General features: G+C 35.6%; 1 protein-coding gene across 1 annotated transcript; it reads left to right on the forward strand.

The window, feature by feature from the left end:
* LOC18767636 (somatic embryogenesis receptor kinase 2) lies at positions 12,297-20,612 on the forward strand. The gene is made up of 11 exons (XM_007201672.2): positions 12,297-13,058; positions 14,002-14,134; positions 14,233-14,304; positions 15,739-15,882; positions 16,640-16,711; positions 16,846-16,917; positions 17,000-17,112; positions 18,024-18,155; positions 18,232-18,573; positions 18,807-19,201; positions 20,054-20,612. The coding sequence occupies exons 1-11, from the start codon at positions 12,968-12,970 to the stop codon at positions 20,366-20,368; spliced, it is 1,881 nt and encodes a 626-aa protein (XP_007201734.1). The 5' UTR covers positions 12,297-12,967; the 3' UTR covers positions 20,369-20,612.

Consider the following 22,411-nt stretch of genomic DNA (forward strand, 5'->3'; position numbering starts at 1 on the left):
GAATTAGCCAAAGCCCCAAAAATCCAATGTCTGACAAAGCTAGCTGCTCTGGAGGTGATGTGAGATCCCTACATTTGGAGGATGATACTGCCAAAATGGGGAAACATCAGCCAGATGAAGAGAAGGAAGAAGAAAAAAGAGATGAAGAGAAGGAAGAAGAAAAGGAGAAAGAAGATGAAGAAAAGCATGACGACAAGGTATGTTCACATAACTTTGCCTTTTTTATTTGTTTTTCAAAATTTCAGACGTCGATATTTTTATTTAATCCGTCGTTTGTTTAAAACTTAGACGGCGGACTTTTTTTAAGACGTTATAAAATATTTAAACGACGGTTTTTGCACCGTCGTTTAAATGGTTTCAGACGACGCTTTATTAATAAAACCGTCGTCTTTATTGAATTACCACGACAGTTTTTTCACCGTCGTTTAAATCCTTTTAAAACGACGTTTTATTCCTTAAACCGTCGTCTTTATTGAATTACCACGTCATTTTTTTTATTTCTTTAAACAAGTTATTGAAGTTGGTGCTTATTCAAATATGGAGGCGCCATCTTCTTTAAAAACCCTTTGTCGTTTTGTGGAAACGACACTCCTGCCTGAGGATAAGACACTCCAATTTACAATTGATAAGGAGGTGTTTGGTGGTGAGCGCGATACCTTCCTCCTGCCTAAAGATATTACACAATTTGCAGGCATGGAAGAAATTGGAGCTACTGTATTGGCTGTATATATGAGGTTTGTACTTCTAAGATAATAACTCGTTGGTTTATATATTGCGTCGTCTTAACTAACTAACCACGTCGTCTTAACTAACTACCGTCGTGATAAATATATTATAACGTCCTTATCTCTTTCAGTACGTCGTGTGAAATATTATAATACGTCGTTTTTTTATACATAACCGTCGTGTTTGTTTTTGCTGACTTGTTTATATCATTTTATGTATTTAGGTACTTACACGATGTTTTGAAAGAAGCCAATATGTGCAGCATGGTTGGCTTTATCGACCCTGCTACAGTTAGTGCCAACTCTGGCACAATAACTGAAAGATCACGACTCGTAGCAGCTCGACTTCAGAAGACAGACGGTGAACAGATTTTCATGATGCCTTACAATCCAGGGTTAGTCTCCTTAGGATTTTGTTTTTATGATTTTCAATAAATGACAGCTTATAAACTAACCACGTCGGTGTTTTATTTTATTTAGTCGTCTGAAACTACTAACCACGTCGGTAGTTATTTATCGTCGTGAGACAGCTATAATGTCGTCGATTGCTACTTTATTTCGTCGTGTGAAATATTATAATACGTCGTTTTTGTAAATAACCGTCGTTTTTATATTAATTTTGTGCAGCCGTCATTGGATTTTGCTGATTGTAAGAGCAAAGAGAGAAACCGTCTATTTTCTGGATCCTCTGCCAGGAAATCGTGTGGTCGATGAAGAGGCCAAAAACATCGTGAACAGTGCTTTAAAAATATATAATACCCACATAGCCCGTGCAGGACGTAAAAATGTAATTTGGAAAACTCTCTCAGGCACACCAAAGCAACCCAGCAATGTCGAATGCGGGTACTATGTGATGCGCTTCATGAGGGACATCATCATGGATCCTTCCTTGGGGTTTGAGAATAAGGTAAGAAGAAATTATCTTCATACATTTCACGTCGTTTTTTGTATTATCAACGACGGTCATGTAAAATTAACATCGTTGAATGGATATACTACGTCGGTTATGAAAAATATCGTCGTCTGTGATTGAATTTCTTTTTATTTATAAACCCTAATAGTCATTGTTTATGCAGTATGCCAAGGGAAACCAGGAAGCTTCATACCCCCAAGAAGCCATTGATGAAGTCCGGAATGAATGGGCAGAGTTTGTTTTCCAAATTATTAAACAGGGCAATTATTGAACACTTGATATTTATGTATAATGTACAAATTTTCTCTATAATATGTAATGTAAAAATTTGTTGAGGTTTTCTTAAATTAAAAAAAAACAAACATACAAATTGCTTAACCGACGTGTAATACTTTTCCAACGACCTAATAAAGTCAAAAACCGTCGTATTTTGTTGTTTCGTGTTTTAAACAAATACGACGTAAAAATATAGTTAGACGACGTTCTTTGAACAATTGAGTCGTTTATGGTTTACAACATCTTCAATTTCTTAAGGGTTCAGGGTATCATCGACGACGTTTATGTAACGACAGCGGTTAAGTCGTTGATATATATATTTTACGTCGTATAGTTAAATAGCCGCCATGGTTTCTCATTTTAACGACGTCATTTTAACGACTTAGTAGTCTATTACAATTTACAACGTCTACAATTTATTAACACCGACGTGGTTTGTTGTTGTGGTAAGAATATTTTATTATTTTTATATCAAAATATTCAAAATAAATTTAAAATAAATCAGAAAATTGAAAAGTCAACTCCTATGAAGTCATTGATATATTTTCTTCCACATAAACCTTGAAAAAATTCATTTTGAATAACAAAAATTTAAAATGACCATCCAAAACAAAATTGTTTTGATGAGTCATAAAATCACTTCTAGTTTTATGGTTTAGGGTTTAGAGTCTAGGGTTTAGAGATTAGGGTTGTTATTTATTGGGGTTTATTTTTAAAGTATAATTTTTGGGTAGTCTAGGGTATATGTTAGGCTTTAAAACCATAAAACCTTTTATAAACTTAATTTTTTAAATTGTATAATTTAGTTTTATGGGTTTAGGGTATTAATTTTTAACGACGGTGGTTGCGTCGTGGAATACATATTTTACGTCGTACAGAAAAACATACGACATGGTTTACGCTTTAAACGACGTCATTTTAATATGTAAGTCGGTTTATATAATTTACAACGTCTTTAATTTCTTAACACCGACGTGGTTTTTCAGTCGTCGTTATATAAAAAATTCAAAATAAATTTAAAATTAATCCGAAAAATGAAGCTTCAAAATGAACGGCCTTATGTTCTTAATCCGAAAAATGAAGTTTCCGTCGTGGAATATTAAATTTACGTCGGTACGTGTAGAACTTTCGCCTTGGTTTTTCTTTCGACGTTTTAAAACGCGCGAACTCTAAAAATTTTCGCGCGACCTAAATTTTTTTAGATTTGGCTCTTGTTCTTATACTTCGAACCCTGAAACCTAAAATTTTCAGATTTTGCGCGACATAACATTTCGCTCTCTCACTTCTGCTCTAATTAAAAGTTGCACTCTCCAGGCTCCGTCGAATCTGTGAGCTCGTCCAACCTGTAAGTACAAACCCTATCTTCCCCTTGTAAATTCATTGAATGATATTAGGTTGTTTTGTTAAAGGGTTTTATGTGTATGCTTTGCGATCTGTTAATAATGTGCTTATAGGTATGGGTTCATGGATTTTCTGTTTAATGGGTTCATGACAAGATCAAATAAAGGTGTACTTTTGCTGGAAATCAACACAAAAAGACACAGATCACCAACTTCCAAATGATTTCCAGCAAAAGTACACCTTTATTTGATCTTGTCATTTTCCGTTATGGAGAAAATGATGGGGAGCAAATAGTATCTACGAAGGAAGAAACTGATAATGAAGATGGGGATTCGAGTGATGATTCTAGTAACGATTCGAGTTATATTAGGTTGTTTTGTTAAAGGGTTTTATGTGTATGCTTTGCGATCTGTTAATAATGTGCTTATAGGTATGGGTTCATGGATTTTCTGTTTAATGGGTTCATGGATTACATTATCTGTTATGTTGAATTGGGAATGGATTTAATTTTGTCGTATCTTTTAATCACCCTATGTTATGTTGAATTGGGAATGGATTTATTGTTTTCATGCTTGGTTTCATGTATATGTTGGTTTCTTGCTTGGTTTCATATATATGTTGTGTTCTTAATGGGTTTTGTGTTCTTGAAAATAAACTGAGATACGACGAATTTTAAGGCATACGACGACGATTACACGACGGTGTTTTTAAACTACCGTCGTTGTATTACTTATACACGACGGTTTTTTCATAAACCGTCGTTTGTATTACTTATAATAGACGACGTCTGTTGAAAATCCGTCGTTTGTATTACTTATGAGCTTTATTCTTTAAGTTTCCATTTTAAATTATTTCTTATGTTTATCTTCTATATTTAGGACCGTAATGCTTGAATTTTTCGTGTCATGTAGGCAACATATGATTCACATCAAGACTGCTTATCCAAAATTTAGAAAGAGAACAAAGTGGCTGCAGGATAAGCACAATAGCACTTTCATTCAATGGCTACGCTTCAAGGTATATATTGTTGAATAACATATTTCTCTTTTAATTTTCTTCTTATTTATATGTTAGATTGAATTAAGATATGATTAATTTGCAGGTTCAAAGTGAACTTGAGGAAGACAATCATGGCGTATCAGAAAATTTAAGGTGGCTAGCAGCTGGTCCAAACATGTCAGTGCCATTATATAGGAGCTATCTTATTAAAGGTATTAAATTCAATATCAAGGCACAAGATGATGTGCGGACAACTCAAAATAGTGGAGTTTATTTACTTGCACATACCATGCAAGTTGCTAGTGCCAAGGATAAAAACCCAATTCTCTCAAATATGGGTTTCTATGGTGTCATTCAAGAAATTTGGGACCTTGACTACCAAAAGTTTACAATCCCAGTCTTTAGGTGTGATTGGATAGATAGTTCTGGTCTTGTAGTCGACGAACTTGGATTTACCCTTGTAGATTTGAGTAAAATTGGACATAGGAATGACCAATTTGTTTTGGCTTCTCAAGTCAAACAAATATTTTTTGTTGACGACCCGATGCATCGTGGTTGGTCGGTAGTGTTATCAATGCCTAATAGAGAATATAATGATGTTATTGGTGATGAAGTCTTAGGTGATGTGATAATTGAGTGTGAGCCATTTACTAGAGGGATGCCAAATGTTGACACATTTGATGAACTGGTGGGTGAGTTAGGCGGTCAAAATATTCGAGATGGGTGTGAAGATATATGGATTGAATGATGCTTATGTAATTGGCAGTGTATGACATTAATTTTGTAATATATTGTAATGTGATTTCTTCACTTTCTACGTTCAAATAAAACACGACGTTATTGTGAACCAGTTATTCAGCATATTTACCGACGTCTTAAAGCAATGTAACAATGAAGAACCACGACGCTATTGTGAAGCAATTATTCAGGATATCACGTCGGGGAAGGATTAAGAACCGCCATGTAATTCAAAATAACACGACTCCAATCCCATAATACCGACGTCTAAAAAACGAGATATATAATCTGAACGTTAAAAAATACGACGTCATCATACATTTTCCACGTCGCAAGTTCTTTTATAAACGAAGAGGAACGAAATGAATTCCGACGGAAATTCATTATAACCGCCGTCTAATAACAATTAAACGACGTTATTTGTAATACGGCTCTCATCATAATCAACGCCGTCTATATGTTCTGTAATACGGCTCTCATTTATTTGGAACCGACGTTGTTTAGAAGTTCAACGTCGTCTATATTATTAAGTGCGTCGTGAGTAATGATGATAGATATAAATACAACGTCGACTATATAAATGCCACCGACGTTGTTTCGCATTTCAACGTCAACTGTATAAATACATACGTCGTAAATAATGACACTGACAACTATTTCCACGTCATCTTTTTTAGAAAAATCGAAGTGGAAAATTTATTTCACGACGGTTGTTTGTAAATAAGAGACGTAGTATATTTCAATAACGTCGTCTTCTCATGTATTTAAAGACGTCATATTTTTTCTTGTCGTGTAAATTATATTTAACGGCGTAGTATTTTAGTTGTCGTCGTTGTATGTATATCTTGCGGCCTTGTTCTTTTAACATGTGTCATATTTTTCCTTTTTAACGACGGTGATTTGTTTGAGTTGGTCGTCTATTCTCATCCTCGACTATTTTCTAGAACTTTAGCAGACTAAACACGTCTGTTTTTATTGTTTTCCAACGTTGTTTTATTTAACAACGTCTAATATTTATCGTCGTTGTTTGTTTCTGAAAATATGACGTATAAATTTTGTAATACGACTCTCATATATTTGTAACCGACGTTGTTTCGTTTTTCAACGTCTACTCAATAAATACATACGTCGTAAATAATGACACTGACAACTATTTCCACGTCATCTTTTATCGAAAAATCGAAGTGGAAAATTAATTTTACGACGGCTGTTTTTATATATGCAACGTAGTAGGTATCAATAACGTCCTCTTCTAATGTATTTAAAGACGTCAAATTTTTTATTGTCGTGAAAATGATATTTAACGGCGTCGTTTTTTTATTTCCGTCGTTGTATGTCTATCTTGCGGCCTTGTTCTCTTAATATGTGTCATATTTTTCCTTTTTAACGACGGTTTTTTTAGAGAGTTGGTCGTCTATTCTCATCCTCGACTGCTTTTTTAGATCTTTTTGCAGTACAAAGACGTCGTTTTGTATTTGTTGATGACGTTGTATATTTTAACAACGACGGTGATTTAGCGTCGTGGTATATGAGGGAAAAGATGACGGTAGATTCCACGACCATTGAAAAATCGAATACACGACGGTGATTTACCGTCGTCTTTTTGCTTTTTTGTAGTAGTGTTAAGGCCATTTTTCACTGGGCTAGACCCAGTTGGTTTTTGTTTTTAATGTTCTCTAAATACTTTTTATGTCTAGACATGGATTGAAAGAAAAAGAGGAAGATTGTGACAACTCTAGTTGCAATAGAATTAGAGAAACAGGAGCAAGAAATCTATTATGATCCCCTCAATGAGAACAATGTAGATCATGGCAATATTGATACCCTTGTCGCATCAGATTAATGGCCTACATGTAGGAATAATTTGACTATTGAGATGTTTAATGACTGGATGTCAAATAGAGCAACATGTTAAGAATATTTATTATTCTATTTATTATGTTTATGTTTATCTGGTTAAGTTGTGGAAGTCCTATTCTTTGGGGACTTGGTTGTTTAGTTGCTAGTTAATATGAGAGTCCAAGATGTCATGGAGTCATGGTTTAGTCGTGCAGTAGTTGTTCATATTATTTAGCTAGTTGCTTTGTTAGTTTGCTCTTTAAGTTGTATTTAGTATTCAAGTTTAATGTGAAGAGAAGTTTGAATTCTACAAATATGTTCTTGGTTCTTCACTTGTTTCCTTATTTTGCATAATCTGGTATCAGAACCCCCACTGGGCTTGACGTATAAATTATCAAAGAGTAGCATCAGCGTTTCTTGCCCTAGCAAGTGTCAAAGATGTCTGATAGAGAACCTGAGAATTTTGTGCAACTAGCAATCCCTTGTTTTGATGGTCATTACGATCATTAGAGCATGCTCATGGAGAATTTTCTGAGATCCAAGAAATATTGGGATCTAGTGGGAACATGCATTGTCAAACCAAAAGGCGAGCTGACACAAGCATAGCAAAAGAAGATAGATGGACTAAAGTTGAAGGACCTGAAGGTGAAAAATTACTTGTTTCAAGCCATTGATCGAGCAATTTTGGAGACCATTCTCAGATACTTCAAAGCAAATTTAGGACTTAATGAAGAGGAAGTTCCAAGGCTCAACTAGAGTGAAGCGTGCATAGCTTCAAGCTTTGAGGAGGGATTTTGAGACCCTTCAAATGAAAAATGGAGAGCATGTGACAGATTATTTTGCAAGAACCATGAGGATTGCAAATAAGATGCGAATCCATGGTGAAGCGATAGAAGATGTAGTCATTGTTAAGAAGATCCTACGTTCTCTGGCACCCAAATTTGATTATATTGTTTGTTCAATCAAAGAATCACATGACTACAGAGCTCCTTGCTAGTCTATGAACATAAATTCAACAGAAGCACGACAAAAGAGCACGCGTCAACCCAAGCTACTGGGATGACTAGTCATACTAAAACCATAGGTTCAAGAGGAAGAGGTCGTGGCAGAGGCAGATGACAAGGATATAAAGGAAATCGAGATGGAAACAAACAAAAGGGAGCAACTGCTAAGAAGTCTAATGATCAACAATCCTCAAACTCTCATAGTAGAGGGGGAGGACGCAAACAACAGAATATCAACCGTCAACAGAATGACAAGGCCAACATTCAATGTTTCAGGTGCCACAATTTTGGTGACTACCATTCAGATTATTATACAAGGCTAACAAGGCCAACGTTCAGTGTTTCAGGTGCCATAATTTATGATCCTGCAAGAGGTGCGATTGCACAGGTTGAGGTGACAACTAACAGGTTGTTTCAGTTACAAATCAAGAATATCCATCTGGTTTGGTGGCCAAGGTGACTGGTCTGACATGGCTTTGGCACTTTAGTTATGGCCATTTAAATTTCAATGGGCTTAAGACACTTTATCATAAGCAGATGGTGACTGGTCTACCTATGGTCACTCCTCCCGCCAAAGTATGTGAAGAGTGTATTGTTGGCAAACAACATTGTGATCAATTTCCCAAAGGCAAGGCATGGAGAGCTGAGAAGCTGCTGGAGCTGATACACTCTGGTTTATATGGTCCCATTAACCCAACATGATGGAAAAAATAAATACTTTATTTCTTTTATTCATGATTTTAATCGGAAAACCTGGTATATTTTTTGCATGTGAAATCTGAGGCTTTTAAAGCATTTAAAAGTTTCAAGGTTCATGTTGAAATTGAAGTTGGGAGAGCCGTTAAGACACTTCTTACATATCATAAAGGAGAGTTCTGTTCAAAAGAGTTTGAAGTTTTTTGTGATGAGCAAGGCATCCAAAGGCAACTGACAGTAGCCTATACACCCCAACAAAATGGGGTGTCAGAGATAAAAAAAAAAAACAGAACCATTCTCAATATGTTGAGAAGCATGCTAGCGAAAGGGAAAGTTCCAAAAAATTTCTGGCATGAAGCAGTGAATTGGAGTGTTCATGTATTGAACAGAAGTCCCATTTTTTTTGTTCAAAACATGACACCAAAAGAAGCTTGGAATTGACAAAGACCGTTTGTAGATCACTTCAAAATTTTTGATTGCATTGCATATGCATATGTACCTAATGAGAAGAGGAAGAAATTTGATGCCAATGGCGAAAAATGTGTTTTTCTTGGCATAAGTGGCCATTCCAAATCCTATAGGTTATTCAATCCAATCACCAAGAAGATTGTCATCAACCGAGATGTAATTTTTGATAAGGAAAACACGTGGAATTGGATTGAAAGTTTCTCATAGCAACAACTCATTCCTGTAATTTTTTATGAAGAAGAAGAAAAGAAGGTTGACCCGTCATACATACATCATGACCAATCAAACATGCAACTGCAACAACTAGCCCAACAACAACAAGTAGCTCAACAACAACAACTGTCAATTAATTCCAGCGAAAATCATCAAGGCGAGGCATCTAGCCTATGGTCCCGACGCTTGAGGAAGAGGCCAACATGGATAATAGACTATGAGGTCAGTGGTGTTGTTCAATCTGATGATGACGATGACATGATTGCACATTTTGCCTTGTTTTCGTATTATGATCCAATAAGTTTTCAAGAAGCTGTGAAGGAACCAAAGTGGCAAAAGGCCATGGACGCAGAAATCAGGGCCATTTAGAAAAATGAAACATGGGTTCTGATAGACCTTCAAAATAGGCAGAAAAAGATTGAAGTGAAATGGGTTTTTAAAACCAAGCTAAATGAAAAGGGTGAGATAAACAAGCACACGGCTCATTTGGTAGCAAAGGGCTACAAGCATGAGTTTGGTGTTGACTACAAGGAGGTGTTTGCACCAGTTGCAAGGATGGATACAATTCGCCCTGTTCTTTCCATGGCTGCTTAAAACTCGTGGCTAATTTTTCAATTGGATGTAAAGTCAGCATTTTTGCATAGGGAGTTGGAAGAAGAGGTTTATGTTGAGCAACCTCCTGGATACATGCAACATTGGAAGGAGAAAAAGGTATATAGATTGAACTAATCACTCTATGGGCTGAAACAAGCACTTAGAGCTTAGTACAACCGCATAGATGCTTACTTTGCTAACCAAGGCTTTCACAAGTGTTCATATGAACATACTCTCTATATTAAAGTTGGAAAAAATAAAAAGATTCTTATTGTATGTTTATATGTTGATGATTTGATCTACACAGAGAGTGATAAGGCTATGTTTGATCAGTTTAAAAATTCCATGATGACTGAGTTTGACATGTCAAATCTTGGGTTAATGCACTAATTTTTGGGCATTGAAGTGAATCAATCCACTGCTGGAATTTTAATCTCACAAAAGAAGTATGTTCAAGAAGTTTTGGACAGGTTTCATATGAATGTGAAATCATCATATGAAGTATGTCCTAAGGATGATGTTATTGATCTGATTTATTGTAAAAGTGAGGACCAAATTGTTGATATTTTTACCAAGCGTCTCAAGTTGCCACTTGTGTACGTGAAATTGAGAAATATATTGGGAGTTAGTTCTTCGAAGGATGTTGCTCGTTGCCCCTGAAGGTTGAAGAATTGAAGTTTTACCTTTAAACTGATTGTCTGCAGAACACTTTAAGGGAGGTTGTTAAGAATATTTATTATTCTATTTATTATGTTTATGTTTATCTGGTTAAGTTATGGAAGTCCTATTCTTTAGGGACTTGGTTGTTTAGTTGCTAGTTAATAGGAGAGTCCAAGATGTCATGGTTAGTGACTACATGTCATCGTTTAATTGTGCAGTAGTTGTTTCTATTATTTAGCTTAGTTGCTTTGTTAATTTGCTATTTAAGTTGTATTCAGTATTCAAGTTTAATGTGAAGAGAAGTTTGAATTCCACAAACACATTTTTGGTTGTTCACCTATGTCCTTTTTTTCAACATCTTACCAAATTCCACAAATACCTTATTGGTTCTTCACCTGTTTCCTTATTTTTCAACATCAACATAAGTATTTGGTGATCATTTGAAGTATGTATTTATTATTAATTTTGTGAAGTTTTGGACAATTTTTATGGATGTATCTTATTTTTAATTTTGTGTGGATGTTTTTTTAAAATTAGTTATTTATGATATTTTTAAAAAAAATCTAATAAACATTAAAATTAATTTTAATATAAAATAATTTTGAAGTTCAATGCATTCCAGCCAGCACTTGTACCAAACTACGAACTTGACTTAAGTCCAGTGCAGTCTGCCCAACTTAAATGTGCAAACAACTTATTAAAGTCTAGCACAACCTAAGCTAGCCCAGTCCAACACTCCAAATCTTATCATAACCAGTTCAATACGACTACCAAATGGGGCCTAATATCATAAATTGAATTAATTAAGAGGTAGTTGATCCCATACTCATTCATTCTCTCTATTAAAAGTCATACTCCAACCCAAACTATTTTTATCTTTTCTTCATATCCTTATCTCTTTACATTCCTATCAAAACTATTTTTTAAGCCGATATCATTCAACATAAACTCATCATTTTTGGTGACCAGGTTTGGATTGGATTAAGAGGTAGGATTAGATTACAATAGATTACATTGGATTGGAAATGATAAGTATCTTTCATTAGCACTAGTGCCCCGGGTTTGTTTTGCAGCTCCCGATATTGAGTTCAAAGTCAAGGGGTTGGAGGAGTGGATTATGTATCCCACTTTCTTAGTATGATAAGTCATCTTACAAAAATGCACATAACGAGATTACAGTGGGATTATCTTTTATCCAATCTGCATCCATTCTTTTAGCACCAAACATAGTATTGAATTAAGCTAATCCAATCCTTCTACTTATCTTACCCACCAAACAAAGCCTATGTGAGTGGACTATGAGCTAAAGTTTTATCCTGCTTAATTATTTCTAAAGCAATACTTTTGGGATAAACATGGTCAAAAGTGAGCAAAACCAATGAGAAAGAATATGTTTCGCATGCAATTCGTTTGACTGTCTTATTTTCCTCATACTATTTGTTTTATCGTTGAAAGCCAATTTATACTTTTATCTTTGGTATGTTAAAATCAAGAGAGCCACTGCTTTTTGCACAAAGAGGCGTAGAGCATAATAAATCCAATGTGCATACACACAATACAAAAGTGTACAGAAAACTAAAATCCAGAAGAAAATAAAAATAAAAATAAAAGGCAGTGTCGTAATCAAATAAAATTATGTTTGTAAACTACTTTACTACTTGGCTTCATTATCAGGAGACTCCAAGATTGGGACCCACAAAACGGAATGCTGGATGTTGTAGTTTGGATTTTTTAATTATTATTATTGTTCATTAATTTTTATATAAAATAGAATAAACAATTATTAAGTTATTTAATTGTTTAATTAAAATATAAAGTGGAAGGGGAAGAAGTTGGACCGAATCTGAGGTGTCTAATGGTGTGGGCCCCCACGTACTCAAGCCCAGGATTTGACTGAAAACGGGGCTGCCCAGAGTCACGTCCCTTTCCACGTTGTAGCGCCAAGGCGTTTTGACTGCGTCCGGGCAGCGGTCAGCACCGTTCGGGCACCTCTCTCTCTTCTTTTTGCACTCTCACTCCACTCTCTCACTCTTCTCTCTCTGTGCGCGCACGCCTCACTCGAAAAAAGCGAAAATTAAAAAAATTAAAAAAAAATTAAAAACTGCAAGAGATATAACTATTAAGAATCCCACGCAAATGCTCAGACACAGAGAGAGAAAGTGAGGAAGAGCAAAAGGGTAAGTTTGGCGAAAAGGGGAGCAGAGAAAGAGAATAAAATGGTTGAAAATTTGTAGGTGTTTTTTTTAAATGTGTTCTTTTAGCTGGTGAGATCAGGCTTTCTTATTTATAAAAAAAAAACCATTTTTGATTTTGGTTTTGGTTGAGTGGGTGAAATTTTGGATTTTGGAAAGTGGGTAATGGTGGGTTTGTTAGGGTGAGATTTCTGAGCTGGGATTTTGGTAATCTGAGTTGGGTTTTGGGGGGTGGTTGTGGGTTTTCTGTGATGGTGTGTTTGGGTGTAAGATACCATTTGGATCTGAGACTTGAAAAAAGCAAGTGAGATGGAGAGCAAGGTAGGGAATTCACTTTGTCTCTGGTTGATCTTAGTGGCTCATCCACTATGGATGACAATGGTGCTTGCTAATATGGAAGGTATGCTGTTGTTTGCTTTGTTGAGCTAGCTCACTTTGGTTGATTTTTGTTTCTTCATTCTCCTTTCCTTTTCCTTTCGCTCTCTTTTTTGTCTTTTTTGAAAATTATATTTTTGTTTACTGGTTTCATGAATTTCTGGAAATGGGGTTCTGTTAACTTTTGTTGTAAAGATTTATGGGTTAATGGAATATAGTATGCTCATTTAAACTTACTTACCTTGTACTGAGTATTGAAAGACATTTATGAATCTTGAATATTGGAGTTTTTTATGTTTTTGATTTGTTTACAAAGCTCTTAAATTTAATGAAATGGAAGCTGAACTTTGGTGTGACAAAGCTATGATGAATTATACAATTTTATGGCTTCTGTTGGTGTTTTGGTTGCTATAACTCAACCGGTACTTGATATTAAGTGCTATTATTTGGTTCTCTGAATATGACTTTATGATGTGTGTTGGTTGGATAGACCTCTATTTATTTGTCAAAAGTTATGAGTCAATAAGACTTTGAGGGTAATAGTTTCTTTCTATTGGCCTTCTTATTTTAAAATCATCTCTACTATAGTCAAGGAAGTGAACCCTCAGAACTTTATGATTGAAAACCTGACATCCACCATTTGTTTCTGCTTGTGAACAATTGTGCAAGCACGAGATTGATGGGCTTTATTTTATTTTATTTGTAAATCAAGTCTGCCAAATTCCTCAAACGCAAAAGCACAATGGTTTTTAAGCTCAATGGTCTATGACCTTTTAAGCATCATATGTGCTGATTTAAGTTCTCATGCAATCTGGCCTTCCTGCATAATGGTTTTGTATCTGTTTCTGGAAATTCTAGGGAAGCATGCTTTGCAAAATTCAAACATCGTTGTCTGATATGCTATGTCAAGTGTGTTAATCGTTTATATAGCAAGCAACTAATGGCTTTTCCTTTTTTTCCCCAAACAGGTGATGCTTTGCATAGTCTAAGGACCAATTTGGAGGACCCTAACAATGTCCTGCAAAGTTGGGATCCTACCCTTGTCAACCCTTGTACATGGTTTCATGTCACATGCAACAATGAAAATAGCGTCATAAGAGTGTATGTTGTCTCTCTGACATCTACAAAGAAAATGCTCTTGTATTACTCCTCTCGGGAAGAATTCAATTGACAATGCTTTGTTTTGTGTTTAATTCCAGTGACCTTGGAAATGCACTCTTGTCGGGTCAACTTGTTCCACAGCTCGGCCTTCTTAAGAATTTACAATATTTGTAAGTTACTTTGTGCTTCGATTCTATGCTGTTGGCTATCATTCTTTTCTAAGTGTTGTTAGTCCTAATGGAGTTACTCTGGTTGCTTTTTTATTTTATTTTTTATTTCATGCATAGTCATTTGATTGTTATGCATATGAAATAAATATATTTAGCAGCTTAGTACCAAGGCATTGCCTAGGCTATGGCTCAAGTGAGTAATATCAGGTTGGTGTGGGATACTTAACTGAAACACAAATACTATGAACATTAACATTGTGGTATGTTAGAAAACAACATTTGAGGTAGGATAATATGAGGAATATGATGGCAGATACATTAAATTCCTGGAAGAAACAATTAGTTCGTATAATGTAACTAAAGCACGTGGATAGGTTTAAAGAACTTAGTGTACACTGTGTATCTATTTTGCCGGTTTTGTTGGAACTTAGAAATACTGGTATCTAGTTGAAGGAAAGGACATAAGGTTATGAAATACAAGAAGTATTAGTGGCAAGTGGCAGACTGTTTTGTCTATGAGGTAGGTGGTGGGTTGCGGCCTACTTTAGGGTTTAGGGTTTAGATTGCATGAATGGATAAATATATATATGACCTTCTTTAATCAAGTTGGAATCAGTATAGATCAACCCTAAACGTAATCTACTTATTGATTGGAATTTTGTTGAGAGACTACTTTTTGTAGCAATCTTCTGTAAGAAGGTTCTCTGTTTATGGTGTTGTATGTCAAGCTTTGGAAGTTATATGTAGCCACAGGTCTGGTAGAACACCATTTGTGAACAATGAGATGTGGCTCATTGTAGAGATTTTTCCTTGAATGTTAGTCAAGTTTTTTTCAGTTCACAATTTTTAAGTGTATCATATGTATTTGTGGGAATGTTCTCAAAATGTCATCTGACTTTCGTTCAGTGTTCCTGAAATATGTTAACTGGCTTTTTTGGTTGCTTCTGGTCCAGAACCCAAATAGTCTATCAGAAGCTGAATGAAAAAAAATTGTTAAATTGTTACAATGGAAAAGTTTTGAACACTTTTATTTATGCCCAACAGTGGAAATCATTTTTGAACCATATGTTTCATCTGGCATGTTCATGTTTTGGCCATTCGCCGAGATATTCTTTTGGAAAAACATATTGTAATGACACCTTTTGCACGCCCAAATCCTAAATAAAGTGTTTGGTGCATATCAAATTATCAGGAATTCACTTATGAATATTATCTACACTGTTATCTTTACTTAGACATACATGCTTTCAGGTCATAAACTAGATTTTCCCAAAAAGTGTGGTAACTTAAAGTTTTGATGTTAAATATGTCCATGCTGATTTGTTTTCTGAAAATGAGATCTACCAGTGTCTTATGATTTTCCCCGAGTCATCTGATATTATTGCAAACTTTTCCAGAGCTATGTATTAAATTTTTTTCCCCCTTAAATGACAGGGAACTCTACAGTAATAACATAAGTGGACCAATTCCTAGTGAACTGGGGAACCTAACCAGCTTGGTGAGCTTGGATCTTTATTTGAATAGTTTTGCGGGTCTAATCCCAGACACCTTGGGCAAGCTGTCAAAACTGCGATTCCTGTGGGTATACTTGTCTTTTACCTTGTTTCTTTAATGTCCACATTCTAGACACACATGCCCGTGATATTTGGCTAGTTTTCTAAAACCTGAGGGCCTAACAAAGAGAGCATATATTCATGAACTACTGAGACTAAGAGGAAAGAAAACAAGATTGAAAGAAGTATTTATTTGCATAGAAAAACACAAATTTATTTTATGACTTTACCATATTTTTTGATTTTGGGAAATGGAAGAAAGTAAAAGAATATATGTCATAGTACTTTGACTATCAAGTGTGTAACAAACATATAAGAAATTTGCTGCTCCATGTTTAAGATTGTAAAGGATTTGAAACGCTACATATTATATTCATAAAGTAAAAGTTCCATTCACTAAGCTCTGTAATTGTAGAAGCCTGTACACGTATTTGATATAAAAGTAACATCAATAAAATATAGGTTGTCCTCCTTGAACTTCCAAAACCACAGCAATGTTGATGGCACAAAGGAGACTAAGTTCAGTATTTTTGTGTTGTCAACATGACACACATATATAAAATCAAGTGGCTTTATAATATCATTGTAATTATATTACACACGTGTCAAACATTTCATTCCAAAGAACAAATATGTATAAAACATTTTGCTCGTGCCTTTCTAACAGACTAGCATAAATAGTCTATAATATTGTTGTTTTCTAATGATTCAAATGAGTAATATTATTTGATTGATTGTTGATGTTAACATCTATTTTCTTGAAAACTTTTCTGTAAGGATAGCCGACTTAACAACAACAGCTTGGTGGGTCCGATCCCTATGTCATTGACTAATATCTCCTCACTTCAAGTACTGTGAGTGCAAATTTTGATTTCAATCTCTCTCTCTCTCTCTCTCTCTCTCTCTCTCTCTCTCACGCTCATGTCTCATGTGTGGTATTTGTTCATTGCAAGAATTATATGCTCTGACGTTGTATTTCTAAATGTAGGGATCTGTCAAATAATCACCTCTCTGGAGAAGTTCCGGACAATGGCTCCTTCTCTTTATTCACTCCCATAAGGTTTCTTCTTAATGTTGAAATTATCTTGCATTTTCTGACTCTGATGTTGGTGATATGCTGAGGTGTTCTCTGTCGTTTGCAGTTTTGCTAACAACTTGAATCTATGTGGCCCAGTAACTGGTCGCCCCTGCCCAGGATCTCCTCCATTTTCACCTCCCCCACCTTTTGTCCCACCACCCCCCATTTCAACACCAGGTGATTGATCTTCTTATTTCTATTAAACCTCCAGGGTTTTAGGTGATGGTTATATATAGCACATCTTCCTCCATGGTCCTGGACTCCTATGATTTCACATCTTGGTTATGATACTTAAGTTCATTGCTTCTCTATTGTCTTTGGGAAGTGTTATTTATGTAGTAGTTGTACTTTTATTCTACTTTTATTGATTACTCGGCCAATACGGACAGTCTTTTCTTATTCTTTTGCTGTACCTTTTTTTTTTTTTTTTTTTCTTCCTCTCGCTATTCTTCCCTGGTTACTACTCAATAGTGAACTACAGTGAGCTTTATTGCATCCTTTATCTGCAAAGGCAAATATGTGTTAAATTTGGTAGGCAGGTTTCTTCATTTTAGTTCGGGTTTTGTAGTTTCACTCTTCCAGAATATGAATGAACTGCATTATCCTTCTGAAATTTAATTTTGATGAACTGTTGGCAAGTTTTTGTTGGTGCACTTCCAAGTTTTTGATGGGCATGGTGTTTGGGAGATGTGCTGTCATGACAATCTTTTGGGTGGTATGGATAGAGAGGAATAGAAGAATTTTTCAGGGAGAAAGGGATGAGCAGGTGGATCTTCTATGCGATAGAGTTCGTTTTTGGGGTTCTCTTTGGGCGTTGGTATCTTCAGAATTTAGGATAGTTCTTTTCAACCTTTATTGTATTATTGGAATTCTGCTGTATACTAGGTTTTTTTAGGTCTGCTGCCATGTATCTTTATTGCCTAGCTTTGTTTTGCAGTCTTTGTGGTTGTATTTAGCTATAATGAAATTATGTTTCTTGTCAGAAAAAGAAAAAGAAAAAGAAAGTTGAAGTGTTGGCAAGTGTACTTTTCATTGGCTTTAAAGCTTTGAGTATGTAGTATCTAATCTTTATTTTCTTCATAATACAGGAGGGAATAGTGCCACTGGGGCTATCGCTGGTGGAGTTGCTGCTGGTGCTGCTTTACTATTTGCTGCCCCTGCAATTGCATTTGCATGGTGGCGACGGAGAAAGCCGCAAGAATTTTTCTTTGATGTACCTGGTTAGTAATTCAACTTAAATATGGGTCAGTTTCAGCGTAATTGTTTGTTTAAAATATTATCTATATCTCTTTGTAGCTGAGGAGGATCCTGAAGTACATCTTGGGCAGCTTAAGAGGTTTTCTTTGCGAGAATTACAAGTTGCAACAGATAGTTTTAGCAACAAAAACATTCTGGGGAGAGGTGGGTTTGGTAAGGTCTATAAAGGGCGACTAGCAGATGGTTCACTGGTCGCTGTGAAAAGACTGAAAGAAGAGCGCACCCCTGGTGGGGAGTTGCAGTTTCAAACAGAAGTAGAGATGATCAGCATGGCCGTGCATCGAAATCTTCTTCGGTTACGTGGGTTCTGTATGACACCAACTGAGCGATTACTTGTTTATCCTTATATGGCTAATGGCAGTGTTGCCTCATGTTTAAGAGGTAGAGCTTCAACACATTTTGATACACTTTCAGGATGATACTTTATTGCTTCAGAAGCTTACTTTATCTCATTCAATTTGTGCTTTCAAGGTCTAATCCTGTTTGCTATTTCCTTATAGCTTCCTTAGTGTACATTTCTTCCATGATATGTTCAACGTTGCAAATTTACAAAAGGAATGAATTTTCTGTGTCCAATCCTTTATTCATGCCTTAATTTATGTTTTTTTTTCTAGAACGCCCACCATCCCAACCACCTCTTGATTGGCCAACTCGGAAGCGAATTGCATTGGGATCTGCAAGGGGTCTTTCTTATTTGCACGATCATTGTGACCCGAAGATTATCCACCGTGATGTGAAAGCTGCAAACATTTTGCTGGATGAGGAGTTTGAGGCTGTGGTTGGAGACTTTGGGTTGGCTAAACTTATGGACTACAAAGACACCCACGTCACTACTGCCGTACGTGGCACAATTGGTCATATAGCTCCAGAGTACCTGTCTACTGGGAAGTCTTCTGAGAAAACTGATGTTTTCGGTTACGGCATTATGCTTCTGGAGCTTATTACTGGTCAGAGGGCTTTTGATCTTGCTCGGCTTGCCAATGATGATGATGTCATGTTGCTTGATTGGGTATGCATCTGTTCCATTATTATTCATGTTCATGGATTTGTTTTACTTCTGTCATTATTTTTTATTAGTTAATGCCGCCAGTGAACAATCTCTTGGACTGTAGCTGTGAAGTCGCGTTGTACCTTTTTTACTCTCTATGTTGTATCCCTGAAGTAATCCCTAGAAACCAATAGCTCTTTCTTGATTTTGATATCCAACCTTAGAATGAAGGTCAGGGTTATTGAGAGTATCAACCTTCTGAGGTAGGGTAGGAATGCTTATCAACTTTGCTTCTGTATAACCAACAAAATATAGATGTTGAGACAACACAAATGTGAATTACTAGGTGAAGATTCTGTTGGGATTTTTTTAATGCTTTCTGGGTAGGTTCCCTTTCCCCCTCTCTCGTAATCACCTTTTTACATGTATATATATTTTACGTTCCCGGACCTGAAGCTTTGCTAGAGCAAAAAAATTGTTTATTCGTCTTGCCCTCATTATATATTTGGATGAAGTCAAGAAACTCTTGAGAACTGCAGTTTGGATTGTTTTCCTCATATTTTTTTTGTGTGTGTAAACATATGTGACGTCAATAAATGGGATCAAAGTTGAATAAAATAGAGTACAAGTGAGGTTTTCTCAACACATCTTATCTTAAAGATGGGACATCTTGTATAGAGAATCTCTGATATTTGGTTGCTGCTGTGATATTTGGTTGTTTTTCCCCTATGTAGATACTTGTCTTGTTTAACTCCTGTCTTTAGATTTAAGAGAGCAATGATCAACAATCTAGTGCTTGGGGTTTCTCTGGATTGTTAGGAAACTGAGATATGAAATGTCTACAAGATCTCATACATCTGAGTGCTTTTCCAGGTGAAAGGACTACTCAAAGAGAAAAAGCTAGAAATGCTGGTTGATCCTGATCTCCAGAACAATTATGTAGAAGCTGAGGTAGAGCAGCTAATTCAAGTTGCACTGCTCTGCACACAAGGTTCTCCAATGGACCGGCCTAAGATGTCAGAAGTGGTGAGAATGCTAGAAGGTGATGGCTTAGCAGAGCGATGGGATGAGTGGCAAAAGGTCGAAGTACTCCGCCAGGAAGTGGAGTTAGCTCCTCACCCAAATTCTGATTGGATTGTTGACTCAACAGAAAATTTGCATGCAGTTGAATTATCTGGTCCAAGGTGACCTTGGCATGGTAGAAGTGAAAAAAGAAAGGGGGAATTATTTTCAACTTAATTTTTTAACTATATATATATTTTTTCTTTAATGACCATATCCTGATTAATGTATCTTGTAAGTCCATTCTGCATTTTATTCGTTACACTTGTGCATATGAGTTGCTTTACTAAGGTGCAATTTGTATCATCTGCTGCAGTTTGACAAAGCCATAATTTTATATATAAGAAGCTGTGGCAGTTTTAATCTTTCATGCTCTGCATGTATATGCCAGGTCAATTTTTTTTTATTATCTCATCTGTTTATTCATGGGAGGCCTCATCTTTGAATGAAATCAAATCCTGCAGTTAGAGATCAGTTTCCAAATTTGCTCATTCATGTAGGCAAGTTAAATTTTCACCAAGTTTCATCTTGAGGTCTACAAAAGGTTATGCCAGATGTTATGCTATTGAAACTTCAAGGGTTAATCGTTTTATTGATTCCTGAATTTAAACTTGATTTGCATTTGAGTATTTTAATTTTCAAAATGGTTCTCATGGTCCTTTAACTTTAGTTTCGTTTGGACAAATGGTCCTTTCGTCAAGTTAACTTTTCCTGTTAAATTTAGGGGCAAATGGTAATTTTATATAAAAATAAAAAAAAATAATAAAAAAATCATATCTTTAAAATAACAATAAAAGAAAAAAAATAACAATAAAAGAAAATCAAATAAAAAATTAACAAAAAAAAAAATTCAAATTTTGGGAGAGTAGAAATCGGGATAGAGGGAGAGAGAGTTTAATTTTAATTTTATAGTTTTTTTAATCATATTTTAATTAATTTTGATACAAAAATACCATTTTGCCCCCTGCATTTAACAGAAAAGTTAACAAAATTGATGGCAAGACCATTTGTCTTAACGAAACTAAAGTTCAAGGACCATAAGAACCATTTTGGACTCAAATGCAAATCGGGTCTAAATTTAAGGACTAATAAAATGATTAACCCAAATTTCAATTGAATGAACTTACAGGCAGAAGGAATTACCCAGAGAATGTGATTTATGGAATGAATTTGTGTGAGCATTTTTAGTATAGCCCACCTTTTTATAGGGGGGAGGTTTTATTAATATATGGGGTTATTTTTTTTAAAATAAAATTATGTATTCAATTTAGACTTTAAAAATCCAAGGTATTCAATTAGGATATTTATAAAAGTATGGGTGTATTCAATTTAGACTTTTATGTACTTTTATAAAATCATACAAACGATTTTGGCGGTAGCATGTATTGTTGGTGGTGCTACTGGCGGTAGTGGCTTTCTGCAGTTCTACTGGCTGAGTGGCCGTAGTGTGTGGTTGATTATTGGTGGGGAACCAGTAATCATGGGTGAGTCAAGGAACTGATGTGGTGGTAAAGACTGGCCTTCAAATATTTTCCTTATTGTTTTCCTTCGAAAAATCTTCATATCCTTCAAAACAATGTGAAAAAATTCTTCAATTTTTTTTTTCCGGGGGATTTGAACGTATGACCTTTTATATTATTGGGAAAAAAAATATCATTAGATTAAGAACTAAGCGCTAATTGCTATCTTAATTACAAACTAATGTTGACTCAATTGTCCCTAGTTCAACATGTTTTCATCTTAATAGTAAATTAGTTATATGTTGTCGGGGCAAATTTTGGGTTCTTGATTTCTACATTAGATTCCACTCTGTCGACCCTTCCATGTCGGTAGATTTTGTGTTCATTTTGGTGCATTGGCGGGCCCCATTTTGGTGGAGTTGTTGTTTATCGTGTGGATGTTTGTGCTTCTGTTTTTTCTGTTTGGTGAAGATTTATTGGTTTTTGTGGCGGATCTGTGGGTATTGGCCTTGTTGTAGTGTGTTTTTATGTGGTGGCAGGTTCTCCTTCTCAACTTTGGCTACAGTGGTGTGCCGCTCCTGTATTCCTGGAGGCACTGACGGCTATGGTGCTTTTGTGCTAGGCTTTGGTTGGGACTTATGTCTCTCGGGAGATAACTGTCTGGATTAGGCTTTACCCAAAAAGAATTATGCATTGATCTCTCATTTTA

This window comes from Prunus persica, chromosome G8, assembly GCF_000346465.2.
Source record: "Prunus persica cultivar Lovell chromosome G8, Prunus_persica_NCBIv2, whole genome shotgun sequence".
Classification (NCBI taxonomy): Eukaryota; Viridiplantae; Streptophyta; class Magnoliopsida; order Rosales; family Rosaceae; genus Prunus; species Prunus persica.